The 25,744-nt window shown below is 55.6% G+C and overlaps 1 protein-coding gene across 5 annotated transcripts in view; it reads right to left on the reverse strand.

Annotated features, from left to right (window-relative positions):
• Positions 1–41: 41 nt before the first annotated feature.
• LARP1 (La ribonucleoprotein 1, translational regulator) overlaps positions 42–25,744 on the reverse strand; it is a 47,673-nt gene continuing 21,970 nt past the window's right edge. For 3 of the 5 annotated variants that reach the window (XM_080398147.1, XM_080398150.1, XM_080398149.1), the window contains 18 exons: positions 16,945–17,006; positions 15,242–15,307; positions 14,283–14,454; positions 13,562–13,693; positions 13,257–13,406; positions 12,384–12,546; positions 11,955–12,099; positions 11,559–11,733; positions 10,517–10,686; positions 9,848–10,207; positions 8,552–8,675; positions 7,747–7,952; positions 7,545–7,651; positions 7,028–7,179; positions 6,608–6,752; positions 6,260–6,369; positions 5,591–5,718; positions 42–5,027 (listed from right to left, as the gene is read on the reverse strand). In XM_080398147.1, coding sequence (XP_080254273.1) covers positions 4,809–5,027; positions 5,591–5,718; positions 6,260–6,369; positions 6,608–6,752; positions 7,028–7,179; positions 7,545–7,651; positions 7,747–7,952; positions 8,552–8,675; positions 9,848–10,207; positions 10,517–10,686; positions 11,559–11,733; positions 11,955–12,099; positions 12,384–12,546; positions 13,257–13,406; positions 13,562–13,693; positions 14,283–14,454; positions 15,242–15,307; positions 16,945–17,006 — 2,786 coding nt within the window. In that variant the 3' untranslated portion in view covers positions 42–4,808. The remainder of the gene's footprint in view (positions 5,028–5,590; positions 5,719–6,259; positions 6,370–6,607; positions 6,753–7,027; positions 7,180–7,544; positions 7,652–7,746; positions 7,953–8,551; positions 8,676–9,847; positions 10,208–10,516; positions 10,687–11,558; positions 11,734–11,954; positions 12,100–12,383; positions 12,547–13,256; positions 13,407–13,561; positions 13,694–14,282; positions 14,455–15,241; positions 15,308–16,944; positions 17,007–25,744) is intronic. The other 2 variants (XM_080398151.1, XM_080398148.1) reach the window with 2 other exon arrangements.

Consider the following 25,744-nt stretch of genomic DNA (forward strand, 5'->3'; position numbering starts at 1 on the left):
GTCATTCAACTATTACCTGTATTGGAAACTTAAAAAAAAAAAAAAAAAAAAAAGAGAGAGAAGTCAGTGAGGCATTTAACACCAAGTGTAGCAACCCTCCCTTAAAAAGAGCCTAGCATCCATTTCAAACAGTGACAAAGTGACATAACCAGTCTCAGAGGAGACAGGAGAAAATAAGCATTTGCAAACACAGCTTGCTACATTTACAGTTTTCCTTTTTTTTTTTTTTTTTTCCTTCCTTTTGATAAAATAACTAGAAAGGCATTAACAGCTAGAAGGCCCCCTCTGCACTGCCATGTGGAACGTGTACAGACACGTGGCAGGGTACTGAGGTTAACACATCGTTTTGTTACAGTACAGTCGACCAGTCCCCAGCAAGACGAGCAGTTGCCGAAACTCGAGGGACCCCAAGGGCTACAGCGACAAGCCGCCATTGGGGGTGCAAGGGGGGCAGCAGGAAGAGCAACAGACAGGCGATCGGAACAGCAGGATTATTAGTTTTAGTATTTTTTTCTCCCCCCAAATGAGCATGGCAAAGCAAAGCAGCTGCCTCCAAAACACACCTTCTACCTCCACTCCTGACCCCACGCCAGAGCTCCGTACCCGCTGCACCCACCTGCATCCCAAAGGTGGGCTGACCTCGGCAAGGAGCCCGGGGCTGCAGCAGCCTGGGCTGTCCCAAGAGGGGTGAGTTGGGGAGCGCGCCCCCCGCTCTGCCTGCAGGCCTATGGCCTCCCCCAGCCTTGCCGAGAGCCCCCAGAGCTCCCGAGGGCTGGGAGCCAGCACCACGCAGCCCTCGAGAGCTGCGGGATGGCTCAGCGTTCCCAGCAGTACACGTGCCCAACCCCTGAGCCCACGAAAATTAAAAAAAAAAAAAAAAAAAAAAGCGCACAAAAACGTGATCGTGGTGAAGCATCCAAACTAAAAGCAAGGCCAAACTCCTTCCTCAGCAGAAGGGAAAGAGCCTTCTCCAAAGCAAAATCCCGCTTTGGACAGCTGTCCCTTCGCCCAGCAGCGGTGCGAACCGTGCGCAATGCGATGCCTTCTGCACGCAGCTACGCAGCAAGGTCAGGTGCCCCTGCAGAGCTGCCCCCCAGCCTGGCACAGACCGCACGCTCTGCACCCCCCGCCTTGCCACAGCCACCGCGCAGCACCGGGGTGCAGGATGCTGCCCCGTAACCTCGGCCCCGCGGAGCTCCCTGCCCCCCGCACCGTGAGGGCAGCGCCCTGCCCCGCATCCCCCGCATCCCGCAGGGAGGTGAGGGAGCAACCAACAGCTGGTTTCACATCTGTCTTTGCTCCCTGGCTAGGCTGCTGTCTGACATAGAGTAAAACAAGGCATACGGTCCGCAAACGTGGAGGGCAGCAGGACCGCCAGGACTGCGCGCGCTTCTGATCCACCTTCCCCTGGGAAACGGGGGTTCTCACGGGGCCCTCAGCCACACTGTTGTGACAAACCACTGACGCAGCAGATGGGGGGGGGGGGAACAACACTCCTCCATGCCAAGACTGGAGTCTCAGCCTTAGAAATTACAAAATTAAGATCAACTTAGATTTTGGGAAATTCTCTTGGAAATTTTTTACCTCTTCTACCACTCAAGCAATTCCACAGTCCGCTCCACAAGCAACAACTCCGCAGCAGGAGCTTGCTGCTCCTCATTTCCTATTTCGCCTGTTGCTAAAATGCAGACAACTGCTTCAAAAGAGAACACGCACCGATGAGAGGAGCGCTGGGACGATGAGAGAAGCACTGGGACGCAGCAGTACATCCAGACCCGTTTCCACTTGCAAACAACCAGCAACACATCTCCCATGTCTCATCTCCAGCCTCCGAGGCTCCTCCTTCCCAAATCAGGGGCAAACCCGGCCGCATCCATAACCTCAGGGATCTGACTCCAGTTCACAAGGGGAGGGGGGGAAATCCAGAAATAACAGTCACGGCCGCAGCACTGTACAAGTGTTACTTGCCTGCCCTGCACAGTTACCACCCCGCAACCCCAGAGCGCTGCTGCTGTAACGGAGCAAGCCACAGACTCAGGCTGGCGCGCCGAATCGGGCCCATGAGCGGTACGGAGCTGCAGGGGGATGTGGCAGGGGCAGACGGACCAGGGCAGGATCACACCACCAGGAAACAGCAAAGTAGCAGCTACCCAGCCTCACTCAAACCCAGCTGTGCTTTCAATTCTAGCAGCAGTTCACCAAGCTGCTCCACACGGACCAGCCCACCTCCCCAGCCCACCCCCCCACCCCCCACCCCAGCAGCATCTTCAACGCAGCGTCGGTTTGGGAAGGCGACTGACTTCAGCCAGGGTTCTGTGAACGCCCACAGCCGCTGCTGATGGGCAGCTTGCCCAAGCTCACCCCACTCCATCTCCACTCTCAGCTCCTGGCTGCTCTCAGCCACCAGCCCCGCAGCCACACAGGGACAGCCCTGGAAAGATGACTCCATCCTCCAGCTCTAAGACAGCCCTCTGGATCAATAACTGGATACTTTGGGAAAATGCTGTTTGTTACCGGCTTAAGATTTTGCAGAGAGCGCAATGCAATTAGCTGCATTATGAACAGCCCGCTGCAGTGCCCGCCCCACACCATGCGCAGGAGCACGCTTTGCAGCTCACAAGGACAGAGCGCCCGAGCCACAGCCCAGCCGGCTGCAAAGCAAGCTTCCCGTCCCAGGAGATGGAGCACGGTGACAGCAAGGTAAGCGGCTCTGCTGAAAAGGAGCTTCTACCCTCATGGCAGGAACACGGCTTTCCAGTGCTACTTCTGGACCCCAGGAGCCGATCTCACCCCTCTGACACATGCCCGCTGGGAGGAAATGCGGCTCCGGAGCCTGGGGACGGTCTGCCTGCCCAAGCCCATTCGGTGCTGGGCAAAGGAACCAAGTAAATGCCACAGCAGCTCTGCAGCCACCTCCTTGCCTCAGCCAAGCGAGGAGCAGCACGGTGTTATCTCAGCTCTTGGAGATGCACAGGGACACTTCCCTAAGGAGACCACGCAGCCGCCTGCCAAGACACAATGCACAAGAAACTCGGGTGAGAGCCCTCCTTTGCCAGGCAGGGCTCCTGCTCACACACAGCACAAGTCCCAGCAGCAGCCCTGGGCCGGTAAAGGCTGCAAGACACGGGTTCCCTGGGGCTGCGTTGCTCCTGCTTCAGGCTACAGCATTACGGTGGCACCAGGGAGACACCAGCCCTCCTACCTGCTCGCAGCAAGGACCAGTCAGTCCCTCCACAGCTGCTGTGACAGACCTCCCCGCTCACTCTCTGACCACGCTGAAGGTGCAGGCTGGAGCAGACCCACCTCCTGCCCCAGCCTGCCTGGAGAGGGCACGGGGCGGCTGAGCGAGGCCATAAGCACATACAAGTCGCTGTCGCGGGAAGATGCTACAATGCTATATACACAACATAGCGGCTTTACTCATGAGCACAAGTCTTGGATTTGACTGCCCTGGGCACCTTCCCCCGCAAGAACCAGGGCTGGTAGCGGGTCTCCACGATGCGGGGAAGCATCCGAGTGAGCTGCGGGGTCAGAGGAAAGGCCGCAGGGAAGATCAGCTCGGCAGCAATGCCATGAGTAGTCTCCGGGCTGAGGGGGTGGGGGGGGACCAAGAGCCCAGTGTGCCCCAGGGTGCAGGAAGCTAGCAAGCCTCCCGGTCCAGCTCTACCATAAGGCAACTTTTTTTTGTGTGGTTTTTTGGGTTTTTTGTTTGTTTTTTTTTTGTTTTTGTTTTTTTTTTTTTTTCTTCAATAGTATTTTCAAGGAAGAAAGCAAAGGGAGATGGTGTCTTTTTAAAGTGTTTTGTTTTTTTTTTCATTCCTTTTAGAGGGGTTTGTGTTTGTTTTTGTTGTTGTCATTTCATTTTTCCAAGGGAAAAGGAAGAGAAACCCTCCTTTGGCAAAGTCCTGTCTTTGCATGCGATGGGCATTCCTGGAGCAGCGGGTGCATCGTCCATGCAGGCTTGAGTCCAGGTGCCTGCCGGCTTCCCACCAGCCATCCTCGCAGGAAGGAGTTAGAACAAGCCTATCCTTGGCAAAGGTCCTTTGGTTGACTTCCAAATTGTCCGTGATGGAAGGGAGAGGCGGGCGGAAGGAGAGCCAGACCCTCGGGAAGGTCGGAGGTGAAGGCGTCGGGGAGGAGGGATCAGGAGGACAAACAGGGTGATGCTCCTGTCGCGGCGGTTGGTGTCGGAGAGGAACCGCCACACGTGGAATGGGAGAAGTCAGCCAGGTCGTGGAGATCAGAGGCTCTGCAGCACTGCGACACGCTGTGGCTTCGGTCCCCCATCGGGGAACCTCGCTCCTCTGAGCTTCCTGAGCGGGCTGCCCTGCGATCCGAGGGGGGACACAGAGGGGAGTCGTTGGGGCCGCACAGAGCAGACTTGTTTTGGTAAATCCAGACAAACCTCTAGCAATAATTTAAAACTTGATATATATATATAATAATAAAAAAATCTCCCCTTTCCAACCCAGCCAGAACACTTTTTTTTTTTTTTTTAAAGACACTAAGACATGAGTGTGTGCACAGGAGGGGAGGGAAGGGAAAGCAAAGGATGGGCCTGCTGGGAGCGGGTCTGGCTCTGGTCAGGGTTGTAATAGCAAAATGGTGTTTTAAATGCAATCGTCTTTGCTTTCCAGCCACAAGAGAAAAAAAAATCATGTGCGTTGAAGTTTCTCCCAAGCAGCCTATTCCTGGGCACCCACCTTCCAGCTTCCTTCCTGTCCCACCCCCTCACATCTCCCCTTCTCCGAGCCAGTCTCCCACCAACCCACCCCGTCCCCCGGCAGGAAGCAGATGCTGCAGCCTCTCTACTTCCCCACTGTCTGCGATTCTGCAGCCGACAGGGCGGGGGATTGCTGGCTCAGGTTTTTGGCATCCTCTTGTGCAGGCTGGCTGGGTGAGGCGTGGGCTTGGCTGGGTGGGCACTGGCTGACTGTTTTGCTGGAAGACTGGGATGGGTAGCGCTTCCTGCCATCTCCTGACGTCGTAGGGTATCTCTTGTGTCCACCTTCCTCCCCCATGGGTGGCTGGAAGAAAAAACACACCAGTATCAGCACAACTTGCTGCAAATGCAGATGCCCTTCCCCTGGATCAGGGAACAGCCTGCCTGCACACCTCTAGTTGCAACTTTTCTCCCTGACCCACAAAGAACACACATCCTCAACCGCAAGCACACAGCTGTCCTCCTCTCCAAACCACCGCTGCCAGAAAGACAGACTGACTCCCACCCAAGCACAATAGTGACAACTTGCTCCTAGGCACCTCCTTCCAAGACAAGGGGCACAGTCAAGGAGCTGAAGCTCCACACAACGCTGGCTCCCCTCAAACCATCAAGGCTCACTCTCCTCCGCAGCTCATCAGGGAAGATGGGCTCATCCAGTTCCCCAGAGAGCTGCTCCGAAATGCATTTGCAATATTCAAACCCTGCCGGTTGTTCCTGGCCCGGCTGCAATGACAGGGCCTGACACTAGGTGTCGCTGACTCCCCCTGCCTGGCACTGCTTGGGGACCGGTCCCCAAAACGTCCTCGGAGGGGGCAGAGGGGCGTTTGCAGGGGCCATCAGCATGGCGCGGGCATTGTGTCTACTCACATCCACTCGGAAGTCCTCGAGGCGCTTGAACTTGCTGAGGTATTCTTGCAGTTTGCTGTTAATGTCCAGATTTTTGGCTTTGGAATATTTTAAGAAGGCCCAGAACTTTTCCAGCCCATAGAGCTGTCCTGGAGGAGAAGAAAACCAGACCAGATGTCAGCAGGACAAAAGTCAAACCAGAGATCAGAACACTTTCCTCCAAGCTTCTCCACCACTCATCCCATGAGCCCTCCTGTCCCACTAGTAGGCACAACCAAGGCAAGATGGAAAACCTGGAGGGAAGCCCCCTACGTCAGTAGCGGGCAGCCCTCCTGAAGGGGATGTCCCCAGCCTCGCCTGACCTGGTGGTGACAAGGCTTGGCCGCTGCAGGGTCTTGAGAAATCCTAGAGGAACCAGTGCCTCTAGAGAAATGTTTTTGGTAGAGCTACAGCCTCCCATTGCCCTCCTCCACACCCCACCCCCCCCGAAGTCTTCAGGGCAGTGAACATCCATTCAACCCTCTCCCATGAAGCAAGCAGCAGGACGCCCCGCCGGTCCCCACCACACACGTTGATGTACAGCATTACAGGGCTTCCCCAAAGGCATGAGAAGAGGCCCAGGGGCAGCCACGCAGCTGAGCTACATCCCCAGCTACAACCCCAGCAGGGGAGGCAAAAGGAGGCACTTACCAGCCTCGTAATCCTTGATGGTCTCTTCTTGGAAGTCCTTAAAGATGTCTGGCCGGAATTTCTTCTCCAGCCCGTAGCTGTAGTATCTGAAAAGGCACTCCAGACCGTACCTGGGAATGGAGCAGCACATGGTGCTCAGGCACTGGCACATGAAACACCTGGACAGAGGCTCTTGAGGCAAAAGCCCTGCTCTGCACCAGCAGCAGGAGGTGACCAAGGGCAATCCAAGCCCTGCCCCCTGAGCAAGGCAGAGATGCTGCTTTGTTTTGCTGTGAGCCCTGCAAAGGGCCGAATACTTCTTCCCTCACTTCTCTCCCAGGAAAAGCCGCTCTGTCCCTCCTCTCCTACCTGTACCCCTCCTTCCCGTCCTCCACAGCCAGTTGCTTGAACTCCTCATACATTTTCTTGTTGAAGTGATCTCGGAGGAAGAAGGACCAGAACCGGAAAAGCGTGTTCATCTCCTGGGACTGACCAATGCCCAGCCGCTTCCGCTCTGTTTCAGGAAGAAAGGGTGATGACCAGGCAGATCCTTTCCCATGGAGCCAGCTCTTGCAGAGGGCTCTGCGGCACTGTGACTGCACCCAGCCCCAGTGCTGAACACCCCGAGCTACAGCCCACGCTTGCCACAAACCGTGGGGAAACGTCAGCTACCAGCAAGGTTGTGGGACCCTGTTTATCTCCGTGTGCATGCTCTGTGGCCGTACCCTGCCCCACGACACAGCGGACACAGACACCCTGCCCCACACCCCACAGCGCAGGCGTCCCTACCATTAAGGCAGCGCCGACGGTACTTGTGGTAGACATGTTGCGTGAAGCCATTCTCCTTGAGAAGCTCATGTGAAGGATGCTGGAACTTGGGCAGGGACTGCGGGGTGCAGCCGTAGCTTCCGACAGCCGGGGTCCCCTCTGAAGGGCTGGAGCTGAGTGTGAGAGACTCCTGTCAAGACCCTTCCTTGGCATCACTCAGCTGACAGCAGAGCGGTCACACACCCCACAGCACTTGTCTGTTGGTCCCACCGCCTCCCTGTAACCGTCTACTCTGGGTTTGGGACCTGAGCCACGGGGTATACTACTAGGAAGGGAACCAATGTTTCCAACAGTCTCATCTCTTTATTCCAAGGCTGCAGACTTTCCTTAGCTTCTTCCAGGAGGGGCAAGCGGGGTCCCAGTCCCGTCTGCAGCCACCTAACAGGAGACGTCCCCTGCAAGGCCAGATGCTGCCTCTCCCCTTCCTTCCCACACTTGATCCCCTCCCCATTTCTGGCTCCTCTGTGACCTCAAGTACCTGATGGAGGCAGTTCGGGGCCTGTGCTCCCGAGAGTCCATCACCCAGCCCACATGGCACTCCATCGGGGGGTTCGAACTGTGCCTCGTCTTCCTCTTGCGCGGAGTCTGCAAGACATGGTGCATCAGGGATGCACGCACTCCCTCCCCAGACCCCGCTGGGAAACCCCAGCTCCCGTCCCACACCCCAGCCCTGGTCCCACCTTGGCATCTATCGTCCTGCCCTCTTTCACCACTGGGTAGAACCGGGGCGTCTGTGTTGGGTCCTTCAGCTGAGGCGTCCGAGGGGTCCGGGGGGTCCTGGCATTGCGGTAGTTGGGCGACTCTGGTACAGTCGTAGGCAAAGACCGGGCAATGGTTGAAGGCTCGGGGACTCCAAACAACTTGTTAGCCAAAGCGTCTGTAGGTACTGCAGAGAGAAAAGCCCCCACCCCAGGTCAAGCTGCGCTCTGACCATGAGAGCAGCACTATGGTCAAGGGACACCCATCTGGCCGATGGGAAGCAGCAGGGGCAGGAATGCAGGGACACATCCCAGCTCTCCGAGACAAACAGCTTCAAATGGTGACAACACGTCACCAGCTTGGCCAGACAACCCAAAACCTAGCAGCAGATCTAAGGACTGAGCTTTCAGGGATCCCACAAGGTATCTAATTTCTCATGGCTAACAGCAGCGACAAACCCTGCATCCCCAAGAGAAGGACACAGCACCAGGTGCCATGTGCAGCCAAACAAGGAAGGTCCAACAGGCAGCTGCTTCCAGGTACTCAAAGTTGAGCTACAAAGTCTGCCAAGGCTTCCTCGCTCAATTGGGACACCTCTGGCTTTTGGGCGTCCTCTTCTGGAGCCCAAAAATTAAAGCTGGGAGAAAGGCATTGCTCTGGGAAAGATAAACTGCACCTGTGGCCCCAGTTCCTTCTCCCTAGCTGCTACCCAACCTCCAAGGATCTCTCATCAGGAGAAACAGAAACAAATCCAGTTCCACCCATTCATGCCCTCCCATCTCTTACCTTGCTGGAACCTGGGGGGACCAGGAGGGACTTCCTGATTTGGATCCACAGGGGGCTCTGGGGTCAGGGTGTCAAACTGCTCCCTGCTGATCATATTCACCTTCTTGAAGTTCTCCACCTCTTGCTGCATTGGAAGAGGAAGGTGATGAAGCAACAAATTGCCCTCTTCTCCCCTCATCCCATCAGCTTATCATGACCACCACTCTACTTGTGCAACAGCCACAACGCTGGGCACCAAGTGCAGCCATGGCATCTGGGTGCCCAGAAGGGTGACCTGCCGTGCAGAGGTAGAAAGGGGAGACGCAGCAGACAGAACTGGGCACTGCATGGGCCAGATCCGAGCCACCTGCTGCTCCCAAGCTTTCAGGGATCCTAACAGGCAGCTCCACTAACAGTTGCTTGCTTCTTTCAGGCTTTTACTCACCCAGGTCAGCACCGGTGCAGAAAGGTTCAAAGCAAGCTTTGTAACCTGTGCTTGGCCAGGACCCCATTGCCCCTGCCACCTTCTTGCCTCCCTAGAACCTCCTCCTTGCATTCTCACAGCCACACTGGGAGTGGGGCACAATGCTCCAGGAACCCATAACCCCAGCACATTGACCCTCTGCCACCTCTCTCCCCACACCTTCAGCTTCTGCCGCTCCAGAGTGGCACTGCTTTAGCAGTGTGCCAGGTACCAGACATGGGAACACTGAGCCCAGCTGGTAGCTCCAACAGGCCACCCCACCTTGCAGCCAAAATAACTTCCATTGCTGAACGAGTCTAGTCAAGTCCCTGACTGTGAGAGTCACCAAGCTGGGACTCAAACGTTCCAAAGCAGCAGATGGGATTTCTATAAAAAGCCCTGGTCTATGCAAACCGGCACTAAAATGGAGAAGAGCACAGGTCCAGTGCAGCCTAGCCATCTATGAACCTGTCCCCAGTAAGTGCAGTCTCCAAGGGACCGTGCCATGGAGCACTGGGCACTATGGACAGTGCAGAGACACCCAGTTCTCCCCACAGATCTGGCACTGCCTGCCAAGACCCTGGCAGACAGCAAAGTAATGGGCTCCATGTTCTAGGTCACCTCATTACTGGTACTTTGTTTACCTGGCTGCAGCCTTAACGCCACGTTACAGAGCTGTGTTTATCCCTGATGCAGCAGAGCATGACACTGGGAGTCAGAAATCCCAAGCTCTGCAAGAGGACTAACTCCAGTTCAGCTCCACCCCATGAGTGGGCTGTAACTTGCTGTACTGCCCTTTCCACCACACCACGAGGCCCCCCGTGCACTCCCTTCCTTGGATCAGCTACTCTCACCTTGATCTGCGAATACTCTGGCTCAAACTGCTCTGTCCACAGGTCCTGCTCATAGTAGTACAGCCCATCGTTGATCACCTTAGCCAGCTCTGAGCTCATTTTAGCCCTGGATGTGTGATTGCCAGTCCGGTCCCCACCAGGATGCCGGCGCAGGTAAGGAGGTGTCTGCGTCACGATGAGAATCTTGTTCACGTCCCGATCATCAATCTCGTAATCCGAATCTTCATCTGACCAATCAGTGAAAGTGTTCTTGCGGCCATCCATCTGCTCCATCTCCTCATCAAAGAGGAAGTCTAGCTCTTCGGGTTCATCTTGGTCCTTTTGCTTTTGCTGCTGCAGTGTCTTTGACTCCTCTGGTTTCTACAGGTAGGGGGGCAAAGGTGACACAGGGTAAAGGCTGCACAGCAACACAAGCCTACTGCTTGGAGACCAAACTATTGCCCTTTGTTTCCTTACTGCAGCCAGAAGCCGCCCATCTAGGGAGAACACGTTATTTACACCACTGAGGAACAGCTCTTAAGGGGGTCAGATGGGGCCAGGAGAGACCAGGACATCACTCCTGTGACCAGCAGACCCTATCTGATCTGATGCCCGCCTACTTATGGTTCATGTCATCCAGACAATTAACTGGGAGATCCCCACCCTGAGAGCTCCTACATCACTACCCACCTTGGGCCTGGCTGGGGAGGGCCGAGGTCTCTTCTTCACTTCAATCCACGTCTCTGAATCCAGGTCTGGCAGACTTGTGGACAGGCCCTTGGGCATAGTCTTCAGGTTACTGACCTCCTCCGTTTTGGTGGGGACTGGGCTGGAGGGACGTGGGGAGCCAGGAGCAGACTCTAAAGCCAACAAGAGCCACAAGATGCTTTAGAGGGAGGGAGGGAGCCTGAGGGCTTGAGTACTTGAAGTACCAGACCAAAGAGGGAGTTATTTTGGCAGCATGGCACAGCTTGTGGTACTAGCTAGCATCCAGTGGCCAAGGCTTACCAGCACATCACCCATAAGTGCTTGAGGGAGAGGAGAAAAAATAAAGGAAAAAAAGTCTCCAGTTAAGGCTGTGATGCTGGTGGTGGCCACAGAGCTCCGTAGGTGACAGTTTCCCAGACACACAAAGTCCTAAAGCTTGTGCTCTGTTGCTGTCAGGGAAACCTTCCTGAGTCTGCAGCCAGTGAGAACAGATCTTCTCCTGCCAAAACTAACTCCTACAACAGTACCGAGAAGATCCTCCACTTGGCCTCTCGGGCCCAGCCCTGGGCTCCTGCCAGCGCCCACGGGATGGGGGGACAAGAGCACAGAGCCACCCATGAAGGACAGCAGACCCTCCCCCAGCACTCTGTTTACATCTCCATACATGCTGCCCCATTTATGCCCAGGATCTCCTCACCCATTATGGAAAAAGCTGGGTTCACGAGTGTCTCCTGCTCTGCCCAGCAGCAGTAGAGGATTTCCAGGCACAGCCAAGAGACTTCCAGCAGGACTGACCTTCCCTGAATGTCTTCAGCCCCCCCCAGAGAAAAGCCACAGACTCAGCCTCTCATGTTTCCCCGTGTACAGCAGCAGCATCTGGGGCTCTGAGGACAGAGCCCACACCAGCTCCCACCACCAAGCAAAGAGCAAATGGCAGAGCCCTGCCCTAGGGAACACTCCTGACTCAGAGCCTCAGTTCTCCCTCCACATCCCACATCTCCCTCCACATTTCCCAAGCGTTCACCTGTCTCCTTCTGGAAGCTCTGCCGGGGCACAAACTCAGGGCAGTTGATGAACTGCGAAAAGTCCGTCTGCGTGTAGTCTGCCATTGGAGGGCCAGGGAGAGCCCATTTTTCTGGCTGCTCTTTTCTCCTGATCTTCTCATCCACGATTTCCACCACCTTGCTGTCCTTCAGAGCCTGGAACCAAGTGATACCCAGTTAACTGAGGGCCCTGCTTCAGCACAGTGAGTGGCTCAGCCCCAGCCCTTCCTCCCCAGGAGGGCCAAGAGGAAGAGGGAACAAGTCAAAGACAAGGGAAGGCTCCACTTGCATCTCGCCCGCAGCCCATCTAGAAAACAAGCCTCAGACAGGAGCGGCAAGAAGAACAAGAAGGGAAGTTAATCCTTCCTTGCCCTCACCTTGATGATGAGGCTGATGTCTGTGGTCAGCGCCTGCACCCGGTGGAAGCTGGCGATCAGGGTGATGGGAAGGAAGCCGTCCGAGTCCATCTTGCGACGCAGGAAGAAGTCTCGCTCCAGGTTGTCCACACTGAAGTAATATTCTCTGTATGGACAACAAATCAGTGAGAGGCAGCTCCAAGCAACCTTCCTCTAGGCACCCCCAAGGAAATAACCCCACACACGCACTTCTGCTACTGCAAAGCTGAAGACAGACAGCGTGGGGAGCCCAGACTTGGGGCAAGCTGGTGCTATAAGCTGATGGCACAGAGCCAACACACCTCGGCTCTGTCCCTACCCACGGGATTAGCTATGCAGCCTCTGGGGATGGCATCTGTGAACATCCCACCAACGACCAACACTCAGACAAGGAGAAGAGGTAGTGCTTACATCTGCCGCTTGATGTAGTCTTTGAGTAGTTCCTGGTCCACGCTGTAAAGCTCGGCGCTGCTGATGTTGTCGAAGTAGTAAGTGATGTTGCTAGCGTACTTCTGGGTGCGGGAGCCATCTGAGCCCTCAAATTTCCGGTAGCCATACTGGTAGTCAAAGTGCCCTGTGGGACACCAGCAAGGGTCAGCACAGAGCCCCTGGGACCTGCTAGACGGGCTGCATGGCCGGACGGGGCCAGACTCCTGCCCAAACAGCTCCTTCTGCACTGTTCCTGTGGCCCCTATGGCAGCCCACAATGGCACATCACTTGTCCACATCCACCCTCCTCCTGCTCTCAGCCCCTGCTGCAGAAGGGATCCCAGTAAAGCTTTAACACACCAAGCCACAGAGAGGCCGGGAGCCCTCTTACCCAGGAGAGCTGAGCAGCCCAGGTGACACACAAAGGCCCTACAGCGAAGCTGTGCCTGGGTTTAGCACAGCACTGCCCTGTCAAACGCCAGTGCAGATGCTCTTTCGCATCCAAGCCATGACTTCTGCTTGGCTCTCAACAGGACATAAAGCCTACACAAGCATCAGCATGCTTCAGGTCCTGCAAGCAGGGGTACTGCAAGGGGCAGAAAACAGGTGGAAGCGCTTGGCCCGAGTAGCAGAAAGACATTTCCCTGTATTAAAACACTAGTAAGAATAATTCGCTTTTAATAAAAGAAGCTCAAGTTACCAGCTGGGATGACCAGCCACAATATTCCCCTGTATCCCTACAGCGTCATGCCCTCTCCCCGGCCCACCCTGGACCCCCAGATCTCACACACACAGAGGCCTGCACACTTTGGCACATGCTCTGTTCTCTCCCTACTACCACAAGACCACACATACAGTGATCACCTCTGCCCCGGCCACGGCCCCTGCCACGGCCCCGGCCTCGGCCCCGGAAGGTCCCTCGCACAGCTCCTCCCTCGCTCTTCACGCTGGAGGTTTCATCGTGGTCCTGCCAGCTGCGCTCGTGCTTGTTGTCGGGGTGCCAGCCTGCAGCAGACAGGGAAGGAGAGACAGAAGGAGTGTTACAGGATGGAAGCACCTCCCTGGAGTGAGCCCACTGCCCCACGCCGTGCCTGGGCATCATGGCTTGCTCTGCCCCACGGCCAGGGCAGGGAGAGCGGGTGCCCAGCCTGAGCCCCCACCTTTCAGCTCACTGCGGTTGTTGGAGGGGTGCCTGTGCTGCTCGTTTTGCCGGTTGTTCCGAGACGCCGTTTTGTCCCTTGGCACCTCTGACTTCATGTCTATCTGCAAAGGGACCCACTTGTGTTTGTTGCCTGCAAAAGGACAGGGTTTGGGTGTGACACAGGTTCAGTGTGTCTGCTTCCTCCCCTGCAGCCCCCCCGTGCCACACAGCCCCCACAAACGGAGGAGAGAAAGCAGCAGGGCCTTTCGGATCAACCCTGTCCTCACACATCCCTCCAGGCAGAAAGGCTCCAACTGGGATTCTTGGACGCAAAGGGACATAACACAAAACTCCCCTGTTGCTTCACAGCACTTGTCCTTCCTCTGCCCCTTTCTGTTCACTGAGGCTCAGCCCAGACAGAGCTCACGTGTCAGCCACGGCTGATGCAACCCACAGGCAGGGGCTTTTCTGTGCCACCACAGAGCGCACCTGGGAGGGAACTACTGCCACACCTCCCAGTCAACGCCCCTACTTGGGCCCTGCTCCACCTGCTTCCACAAAAATGACACTTTGCCCCCTTGAAGCCTGCAAACATCTTTTCACCGCAGCTGGCCCTGTGCTGGGATGATGTCCTGCAGCAAGGCTCCCAGGAAGGCAGTGGAAACTTCCACCAGGATGTGCGCTGCAGAGAGCAACACAGGCTGAGCACAGGGAACTGTCCCCATCAGGCCTTCCCTTACCTTTCTTCTTCTGGGCTGACTTCTGGTTGTCATCGTCACCATTCTTCTCTTCCCCAGACTCATCTGATTTGGTTTTCAGGCTCTCTTTGCTGTCACTCCCATCCCCTTTCTCCTGCTCTTTCATGTCTTTCTTGACAGGCAGTTTCCGGAGGGATGGTGCTTTGTGTGGCTGCTGGAGACACACCAGTGCGGGAAAGATGTCAGAGGTGGGTGAAACGAAGAGCTGGAGGCAGAACCCAACTGTTCCAGCAGGAGCAGGAACAGGAGGACCTTGCCCTAGGCTGGAAGCATCCCTGCTCCGTGCCTCTCAGAGCTGTATGGTTCCTGGGGATGGGCTTATGTCTAAGCAGGGCAAGGGCCTCTACGGATGCTAGGAAGTGCTCCAGCCAAGACAAGCCCCAGGCACAGAAGTTACTGAGATGGACTGTCAGGGAGGCCTGGTGCTCCTGGATGGGGTGTCCTACAAGGGACCAGACTGCCCCAATGGCAAATGGGTGAGTGACCCTCATGCCCTGACAGCCAGCCAGGAGCTGGCAAAGCAGCACCCAAAAATAGAAAAGTTTCAACAACAGCCACGTCTGCAGCACAAGAGGAAGGCCACAGCCCTCGGGCACACCAGCCCTTTCTCGTGCATTTTCAGTTTCTCCTGTGGAAGTCCTGACTTTTGCCCAGGCCCCTCCTTGCAGTGAGCAGCCCTGAGGAGAGTGGGTCCGAGCTGCCCTACCTGCTTTACCCAGCCCAGGGGTTCAGACCGGGCTCCAGGCTCCCAGAATAGCAGTGAGGGAAGGAGCCCAATGTGCAGGGCAGCCCTAAAAGGAAATCCCCTGCACGCTATTCCTGGCTGCCTCCACACTGGCACTCAGCACCCCAAACGGCCTGGCTCAGCCACTGCTTCTTAGAGGGACGGGGAGGTGCGCAAGGGCCTCATCCTGCTCATCTGACTGATTTTGTGTTCTCACCTGGACACTCTTGTGGGCTATTTCTCCAGGTGTTGGCCAGTTTGTGGCATCACCGAAGTCCCCAACCTTGTATCCAAAGAGAAAAGTCTTGTTAGTGCACAAGCTGCAGGTGCCATTCCCCGCTTCCATAGCCAGAAGCCCTTCTAGCCACACTGTCACGGCCACCCACCCACGGCTGTCCTGTGGGTGGCTGTCCCTGGGAGCCTGGGGGGCAACACTCGAACTGCATATACACAGCCCCTTTCCCCACCCAAGCAGGGCCCCCAAATTAATCCCAAATAAATTGCAGACAAGTTTTTGTCTGTCAGGGATTGTAATGAGGCTGCTACCAGCCCCCCAGCTCCCACCAAACGTTTTGCCCCAGCAGAAGTATTTGGCGCCAAGTTGACCAGGGTCACTCACTCATCATAGGCACCATCCCTTGGACAGGGAAAGCACGTAGCTTTCAGCATCCTAAATCCACCTGGAGCAACTACATCCCATTAAAGCAGCAGTCTCTCCTAGCAGCAGGTTACAGCCAGGCACAGCTTCACTGAGCACCCAACAGCAACCGAGTGCTGGCAACCGCAAAGCAAAGGGAAAAGGGATCACGTAGAATTGGTAGAAAAATTCAAGCTGGTATTTGATGGTAGGGAGCTTCCTCGTTTCGGACACCCCATGGCCACATGTGGGACCACCAGTCACTTCTATGCTGAATAAATTACTTGGCCATTACTATAAATTCTACCTGCCCCAGGTTTCAGAGGACCTGCAGGACAGACAGGAAAGGACACGCACAGCTGCCCAGCTACATGATCAATCACGGCTGGGCACCGAGTTTATCTGGGCACAGAAACTCCTCCTTGCCCTTGGGGGGGTTATTATTTCTAAATTAACTTGGAGTCACCAAGTCCCTCAGGAAATGACATCTCTACACTCAGGTGCCATGCTACTCTCCCCAGGAGGCAGGTTTCCTGGCAAAACCACTTCCAGTGCAGGGCCATGCCTGTTTCACAGGCAGGAACACTTTCCATCTCCAGGGCCCTCCCCTCCCTGAGATGGAACAGATAAGAAAAGTCACATCAAGTTTCAGATGAGTCTTCACTGGCTGCTGGGAGCCAACACCAACAGCCCATGTCCCTAGCTGTGCCCCAGCTGCATGCAACATCCTCAGAAGCAACTGTCCCTCCATCATATGTTGATCTCCTGGAACAGATTGCCCTGATTCCTCCAAAGGAGTTGCTTTGTTTGAAACCAATTACCCTGGCTCTCTGTGTGCCAGTAAAGAACAGATTGCACAGGGAAGAAGGACGGACCTGCACTGCAGACACACTGCTCCATCACACCGCCCCCATGTCTGCACTACGGAGCAGGGCACTGGCTAAGCCCATAAGGGACTTGGGGCACCGGGAGAAGCTTTCCACATGCAGGACTGTGCTCCAAGTGCCTCCCTGCAAGACGGAGGTGAAGTCTCCCCTAGCCCAGCTGGGCATAACACCAGCCCAGGCAGCGTGCAAAACCACTAAAGTGCTAAAGAGGAGACTTGAAGAATTAGGATGTTCTCCTCCATGCTCTTGCAAGCAGCCAGACCAGCACGTCAACCCCTCCACAACCACGCTTGTGAGGAAGTGGTCTGCTCACCAGATCCTCAAGATGCTCATGCAGCACTGACAACTGCACCAGAAGCTGGAGGCCAGCAAGGGGGACAGCAGGCACAGCCTTACCTTGCTTCCCTTCCGCTGTCTCGGGTTGGCAGCCCTCACCACTTTCGCAGGAGTTGTGTGTTCTGCAAGAGGAGGAGAACAAAATTGTTAAAACACAGCTGAGGGTTGTGGAAGTGTTAGCTCTGGAGGGAAGCAAGCCAGCTGCCCCTTCAGCAAAGGGGGTCTAACAGAAAGAGGTGAACGGAGAACGAATAGAACCAGCTTCTGATGTGGGTCTTGAAAGGGCCCCATCAATATCAGAAAAACCTTGATCAATCCAGGTGACCAAGAAATGGACCTTTAACCCCATCCCACCACAGGAAGGCACTCCCTGACGTAGCTCAGCCCTCCCGACTTGGTCTTGCTAGCCAGGGAGGAGGGGTGGCAAGGGCTTCAGCTCGCTCGGTAGAGCGCCATGCAGAACCTGATCTGCTGTTACATACAGCAAAACAAACATGCCCTTGAACAGGCAATGCCCATCACCGCGCCGGTGTGGCTGGCCCTCCCCAGGGAGCAGAGGGCAGCTCTGATGGAGCGACGCGCAAGTCTGTGGCACACGGGCGCTGCTCGTCTTGTGCTTCCATCTCCACTGCATTCCAGCACAGGGCAGCAAGTTCACGAGAGGGAACGTACAGACAGAAGGAGCCAGATCCGGGAAGTGCCTAAACTCTACTACAGCCCAAAGCATTTAGGCATTTGAGTGCCTCCGGGGTGCTTTTAGGTATCAGAATGCAACCGCTGGGGTTCACGCCACCATGGACCTCACACAAGACCTGCAGCAAGTCAAGACCTCAGCCTCACCACGACCTGCCTTGGCTCCTGCTCACACACCACCTCCTCACAAGACGACAAAGAAATCTAACTTTTCTCCTTCCCAGGTTTGGCTGCAAGGTCTCCAGAGCAGGAGCGGGCTCATGCAGGGCACACACCGCGTCTAACAGAAGAGCACGCTGCTGCCTAACACAAACCAGCCCCGCAAGAAGGGTCTCCTCCATGGCAGTGGTGCTCTGCAGGGAGAGCAGAGCCCACTAGCCCCTGACTCAAGGGACAGCCCACGCCAGGTGCCACTCACCCAGCAGGAGCCAGCGTTTCTAACTCCACTGTCTTTGTTTAAAAGCAAAGCATCCCAAACTGGGGCAGGGGGCGAGGAACAGCGAAGCCTATCTGGGGGTGCCCCAGGAAACACCCTGAATAGCCTACCCAGCTCCACACAAAGCTTGCTTTGATCTCCTGCGTAAGGCAGGACAACTTTGCCTAGATGATCAAAAACAGTCTCCTTCCTAGCCTCAAAATCTGTGATTCATCCTGCTGGTCCAGCCTTGCTCAGAGCTAGAGGCTTTGAAGTGTCAAGGCAGCAGTCAGACATGGCAGGATGGAACCATGTGCGCTCCCTTTCCCCAGTTCCCTTCCCCAAGGCTCCTGTGTAGGGATTTTACCCCCAGGAGAGCCGAAGCTCTCAGCTAGGTCTCCAAATCATCTCCTTTCCCCCCAGGACCTCCACAGCCCCCCTGCACTGCCTGCCCCCGAGCAGCAGCAGTCTCATGTCTCCCTCATTTATTCCACATGCACCCCACTGAGAATCCTGGCTCCGTGGCACAAAGCTTGCCACAAGGCTTTCTACCTTTCCTGCTAGTGTAGGAAGAGCGAGTGCTTTCAAAACAGGCCCTAAAATCCTCCACTCAACGCCCACAGATGTCACCAACTAAATATAGCTTCAAAAGGCACCAAGCGCTACATACAGCACGAACCCACAGCCAGCCCAACTTCCACAGGTATGGAGCACCCCTGCCTGCTCTGACAGCACTGACATGCCTGGCACCACAGAAAAAAAATATCTGAACTTGCTCTGCAGGCTGATTAGGCACCGATCTCTCTGGCTGGAGGAGAGCAGGGCTCAGTCTCACCGCAAGCATCCCACCCAGGCACCTGCTCCCACTGCACCGCAGCCTTGGGTCTGCGGCAATGGCATCCAAGCCCTTTCCTCCAGCCGCTTCAGCTCAGGAGCCTCACGGCCATAGATGTTCTCGTGCTTTTTTGGGGACCAGTCATAGAGAGGCCCCCTCACAACCTCTAGCAAAAGGGGATGCAGGGGCACAGGCTGCAGGGGCGGGTGCCACAGACTCCCATCATCTTTGCGGGGGAGGGAGGAAATTGTTTGAAACAAGTTCTGCTGCTTTCCTTATCTGCAAGATAGGAACAGGGATCCCTTATCTAGCCGAGGTGCTGAGAAGACTAATTAGCATTTGCAGAGTGCTGCAGAAGACAAAACACAAAGCAAAGCGCTGCAGCCTGGCAGGGAGGCTGCTCCAGGGAGTGCAGCCAGGCCAGCACGGTGGCAGGGGCTGCAGGCAGCTCTCACCAGCATGGAAGGAGTCAAGATCTGCAAGTCACGGTGGAGACTGCTCAGACCAAGCCAGGAGACTGTGACTTGTGGATAGACAAACGCAGCATCCACAGAGCCCAGAGCCATGGTGAGCAGAAGCTGTGTGTGCCTGGCACCCTCCAGGGCATGCCAGCCCAACCAAGGGCCCCAGCTCCAGCCCAGCAGCAATTCTCCAGTCAAGCTCCTGGACATCAACCCCCAAACTGCTCTTCACGTTCCCTTGCAGAGACTCCAGCAAAGCCAAGTGTCTAAAAAACCAAACGCAACCCACCCAAAACACATTTAGGCTAATTCCATGTGCTCAGGCTTCAGAAGAAAACCCTCCTTGTAAGGACAGCAACACATCTTGTGGTGCACAGCCAACAAGACCCCCTGCAGGAAAATCCTGCTGCCTTTTGTCACTGCATCAACCTGGGAAACAGGGAGCAAGTGGGTGTTGCTCCCCCCCCCACAAGAGCTCAGGACAAGCAGTGCTAGCAAGGGATATTAGATACTGCCCTGGTTGATAGCCGAGACCTTAAAAGCTGCTGACAGATGTCTCAGCCCTCCTGGCATTTCACAGACCTTCTTTTGCATTTATTTGGTGGCAGTAAACAATTTTCAGTTGCACTAGCACTGCATGACCATTCCTCCGACCAAAAATCAGGGCCTCTCCATATGAGGGGACAGACAAACAGCTGCAGTGGGAGCCAGGGCTTTTAGCGGTGTGAGACTGGCAAGGGGACAGCGGGCAGGGAAGGAAGGAGTGGCTTTGCCTGCGGCCACAGAGCAGATGCTGGCACAGCCAGGAACAGAAAAGCAGGTCTTGAATTTTGATCTGCTGCCTGCAGCCAGAACCAGATCATTTGCCCATGGGGTTGCCCAGCCACGAGGAGGTTATTTCTCAGCAACCAAGGGGACGAGGCACAGGTGGGAGCACCACGGCCCCAATGCCAGTATTGCAGCCAAACCCCTCCATGGCCAAGGCACGGTCAAAGCGTTCGCTGGCTTTTGGCACTCGCTCCCCAACACGCCTGGTGAGCACCAAGAAGGGCAAGGCTGTGCAGACACCCTGTGCTTTCCTTTTGGCCTGCAGCTGGCTGTGGCACAGCAGCCCTTGAGGCGGGAAGCTCACAGGGGAATCCAGGTGAGCAAACTCCTTGTACCTGGAAGGAGAAGAGCCATTGCACAAGGACCACACAGCCAGGGTGACAGCAGCTCCCCCCTAAATGTCCGTGTCGTGTGTGTCCTTCCCCTCCCAAAAGGAACATGTTCCATAGGACCATTGAGCTTGGCCTACAAGACGTATTTACTACCTTAGCTGAGAAAATCAAACCCAATGTTCCCTGCCTTTTCTTACATCCAGTGCAGCTTGTAATGGATTTTTAGAGAAGGCAGATGAAGAGGTGGAATAAATCTGCAGGGCTGGGCAGAGATCCGGTATTACACAGCAGAAATACCTGCACCTCTAGCAAGAAAGCTGTAGTGCCCACTCCTGGCACAGTACCACTCCTGTGCAACGTAGACAAAGGCTCAGAGCAGCCCAGCACCAGCTGGGACAGTCTCAGAGGGCAGCCCAGGCTCCCAGCAGGAATGCAGAGTCCTCAGCTCCGGAGGCATGCAGTCCGTCCCTGGTCCCTGACACAGCACACCCCTCCTTCCCCGGCAGCCAAGTCAACAGAAAGGAGCCGGCCTGCCCCCAGGCCACTCCAGCCCACAGCCTGGCACCTAGGAGAAACTGCAGATGAAAGCAGTTTTGAAGCCAAGAGCATGGACTTTGTGCTGCAGAGGCTGAGGCAGGGGCGCATGCTCCGCGTTGTAGGTCCTACTGGGGCTGGAAGAGTTGAACTGGTATCCCCAGTTTCCCCAGAGCCCTGGCAGGAGCCCGACAGTGCTGCATAGGACAGCCAGCCATGCATCCAGCATGGATCCACTCCGCTACCTGACAGCGTCCAAACAATCCTCCTTCCTTCCCACGCTCCATGGGACAGTCCTGGCACACGAGGACCACAGCTCAACCAACACGACAGGACACCTGCTCTGGCAATGCTGTTTCAAGTTCTCTAGGCAAGAACGAGCAAATGCAGCTGGGGCCAGGGTGAGCTGAGCCCTAAATGAGAGGTGGAATAGTGCTCCCATCAAAACGACACGGCAAAGAAAAAGTATTGCATTAACCTCCTGAGAAGTAAAATGGGACACCCGGGTATGACAGCTTCTGGGAAGAGTAAAGACAGAAAGCATTAGACATCTTAAAGAGAACTACTGCTCGCTCACACTATTTTGTATATCCATGCACATTGTCCAGACAGAGAAAATGAGCTTGGCAATTAGCCATTTCCCCTGGAAAGAGCTAGCTCCTCCAGAGTCTTCCCAGGAGGGCAGGAGAGTCCCTCCTGGGGTACGACACACAGGACAGATGTGGTGGGACAGCACCAACATCTGAAGCAGCTCCCATGAGAAAAAGGGACCCAACAGGCAGCCAGCCACTGCCAAGCCTGCCCAGACCCCACTGTGGCTGCACGAATCCCCTTGCTGGCCCCAAAGGAGAGCTCTCGGGAGCCAGCAGAGAACAGCTGCAACAAGGGTGTATCCCCACCTCGCCAACACGAGAAACTCAGGGCACCAAACCTGTCCCTGTCCTTCCTCCAGGCCTCAAGCAAGCTCTCTCCCAGGGCAGTCCGATCCACACAGCAGCAGGGGACACCAATTCAGAGGCTCCCCTGCCCAAGCATGCAAACGCCATGACTTGGAATTTGAGCCTGACCAAGCCATCAGAGGACACAGCTGGTGAACTCTGTGTCCAACATCCCCACACCTTCTCCAGAGGCATTTACAGGATCAGTCCTGCAGGCCAGCTGTGACCGGCAAGCCAACGACAGCCTTCCTCCTCCCATCAGAAGCCCACCTGCTGCGGGCAGTGCTGAGTTTTTCTTGTTGGAAGAGGACCCTCCTGAAGTTACATGCAGAGAAGCCTTGAGGGACAGGCAAACACTTTCTGCCCACCTCCTGTGGAGCTGCACCTGTTTCTTCATCAAGACAGAAGCAGTGGGCAACACATCCTTGTTGTAAAGGGGCTGGGAAGCACAGACAGACAGGAGGGGACCTCAGCTTCCCAGGAAGCTATTTGGTAGCACCCCTGCGTGCAGACAGAGGTGTAGACATCCCCAGAGACCAAGGTGCAGCTTCCACCTCTGCCTGTCTCCCGAGGAGCTGCTCCCAGCACCAGCCTCGGCCATGTGTCAGAGCTAATGCCAGACTGAGATGGGAAATGCTTGTCTCTGCAGCTCTGCACACAAGCTGAAAAACCTGGGATTTATAGCACTGACTGCTTGGCAGGCTCACATTTTGCTGAAGACATCAGAAGGTACACAAAACCAGCGAGGTTCAGGGCAAACTGGGCACACAGGCTGCACCTCCTCTAGGTTTGCAACGTTTTACAGCTCTACCTCCCACCAAGTCACAGTCATAACTGGAGGTGTATGCACGGGAGGGGAAATGAAGGGAGCACTGGATGGGAGTTCTCCAGCAGCTTTAAATGAGATGTTATCACAAGGACATCTTCCAGCATAAAGGAGTCAGTGTCTTGACAACAGGGTCTCCCACCCACTCCCGGGGACTACAGACAAGCACAGTTGGCTCCATCACCTCCAGCACACAGTCTCGCAGCTCACACCTGGCAGCACAGCATCTGGCCTTGTTTACAAAGGCAAGAGGGATATCTGCAACACTTCTGCAATATCAAAAGTTTCCTGCACATACAAGAAAAAGTGCAGTAGAATGGGCAAAAGTCAAGACCAAGCAGAAGACGAGATCCGTAAGCTGCATGGCTGAGCAGGATTTGGGCTTGTAAAGCATGTGGGAAGCCTGTTCAGCAGGAGCAAGAGAAGCTGCAGGCACCGTGGCTCAAAGCCTTCCCAGCAATTTTCTGCAGCTCCTCAGCAGGCAGCTCCACCTTAGAAGCCCTACTCTTAACAGCAAAGGAAGCAGGGAGCTGCCTACACTTCTCTGCAATATAAGCTCTGCAACTGCTGCAAAGATCAGTTGCTAAAAATAACTTCAAAAAGGGCATCTGACAGCTCCACAGAGAGCATGAGAATACTCCCACCTGGATGTCCTAGGCAGGCTCCGAGAGCTCGGCAGTTTGTCCTGGAAGAGTGCAAGGAGAAAGGCCAGGGGTACAGGCAGGTTCAATACAGCGTGCCAGGACAGCACCATCACGGGCTGGGAATGTGGGCACCTGAGTTGCAGTCCCAGCTCTTCAAGCCCTCGCATCCCTCAGCGGATAGTCCTAAAGCAGCCCTGGAGCAGGGGGAGGTAAAGCCACTCAAGACACTTGCAGAGCTTGTCTCTCTGCTGACCCCACCCCACTGGCAGCGCAGTCCTGCACGGAGACCTTCAGAGCAAGCAGGGACACCGCTCGTAACAGCGCTGGTCACAGGGAGCTGACAAACAGTATTGCTTTTTAAACGCACATAACTGTTACAAGCTCCACACACACAAGTTATCTGCAGGGTCTGACTTATTTTCAGGGCAAATGAGGGGCAGGAAGGACCTGGACTTACCATTACCAAAGATACACAGCCATCCTCCCTGCAGCCTCCCAGTCCAAGACAGAAACTTTCAACTCGTGGCCAAGCTACGCTCCAGAAGGAGTGGGTTCAGAAACGCCGACGGGCGTAACGGGCATTTCTAACGTTAACGGCGTCAGGGAGGGCACTGCGGGTTCCTCCTGGCACCGACGGCTGCTATTACAAGGCAGCAAATGAACTCTCTCAAGGGCGAGTGACATCTTTCCACTGCCTTTTCAAGCAATGCTTTTCCCTGAAGAGGATTTCTAGGAAACTTTTGACACACTATCCATGCTCACACCACCACGCTGACACCCCCCCCTCCCCCTGAGATGCCAGGTTCACGCGGAATGAGGCTGCACAGGACCCCACCCCCCCCAGGTTCCTAAAGGAAACTAAACTAAGGGGTCTCTGCTGGGAAGCCAATGGTTCCCAGATCCCAGGAGACACTGCACTGGGGACACAGCCAAGGTCACCCAGCTGACCACACTCCAGAAACTGTCAAAATGAGAAAGCCGGGTTAGATCAGGCCCCCCTTAGTTGCTGAGCCACCCTGCTTTCCCTGCGCAGGGAGAAAGGCACCCGTCACCCCACCATCCCTGCAGAAGAGGCTGTTCCAGCACCAGTGCCTGACCCAGGCTGTCTGGTGCAGACAAGTCTCCAGCCAGCAGAGCATTTTCTTCTGCCATCACAGAAGAGAGAAAAGCAGCCTCCAAGGACACCTGCAAACACTCTGTCAGGTTAAAAGGTTCAGGGAGAGGGGTGGGAAAAGCCAGCAGCGCTCCCAGGCAAACACGGCGTCAGTGTGTCACGGGTGGGCTGGGGCCCCTGAGAAAAGGCACAAGTTGATCCAGCTGCCGCTCAGGGTGGCAAGGCACAGCAAGGACACCTCGGTGCTGGGAGAGAAGGGCAGCCGAGGCAAGGCTGCACCGACCTGGGGCATGCGGGCAGGCCAAATCGTGGAGGAGCCAGAGGGTCAGGCCCTCCTCCAAGCTGGCTTGGAGACCAGCTAATAGTTCATGACCTAAGGTTAAAAAAAAAAAAAAAAAAAAAAAAAAATCAGTGGTGGGGGAGGGAAGGGTGACACGAGCAGGAACTACAGGACGGCAAGGATGGACGCACAAGGCATGGCAGGACTCACAACTTTTAAAACACAGCAAAAAAAACCCCAAGCCACTCACCTTTGGGGGCAAGCAATTTGCAAATTAAAAGAGGGTGTCCACCCTCCAGGAGGGACCAGGAGCAGCTTCCTCCACTCCCGCTTACCTCTGCTGCACCGCTCTGCCTGTTCTGCCAGGCTCTAATGAAAAGCTAGTTAACAGTTAATTATTACCCATTCAGACACACGATCCCCTACTCTGACCAACTGCTGGCCGGGAGGGATAAGACAGTCACGTGATGCAAAAATCCCAGCCTTATGAAAGCACGAGCAACTATATTTAGTTGGAAAAACGATGACCTAGTGAGCCCGCCCCTCCCTGGCCCCCCCTTGGAGGAGCAGACCTGCCACGTCCGGAGATCCTACTTCCACAGCACCCGGACAGTCCCTCATCCAGGCAGGAGTTGTGACACCGAGATGGGGGTGCGAGATGGGGATGCCCAGCACGGAGCGAGCCTGGTGTATGTGCACATGCACAGGCTGTCCTGGGGGGCCAGCCCAGCGTGCAACCTGGGCCAGGGGGACCTTCCCTCCCTATCCTCAGTGCTGTGTGGCAGGTCACCTTGTCAGCCACAAAAACTGATAAGCACCACGAGCAACAAACAGGGCCCAGCCCAAGGTCCTGGACCTTATCTTGAAAGCAGGAGGCACACTGGGAACCTGACCAGTGGCATTCAGCAGTGATGCTTCAGCTACTGGCCTCTGCACACCCAGGGCTGGCGATGCCGAGAG

This window comes from Falco punctatus, assembly GCF_963210335.1.
Source record: "Falco punctatus genome assembly, chromosome: 8".
Taxonomy (NCBI): domain Eukaryota; kingdom Metazoa; phylum Chordata; class Aves; order Falconiformes; family Falconidae; genus Falco; species Falco punctatus.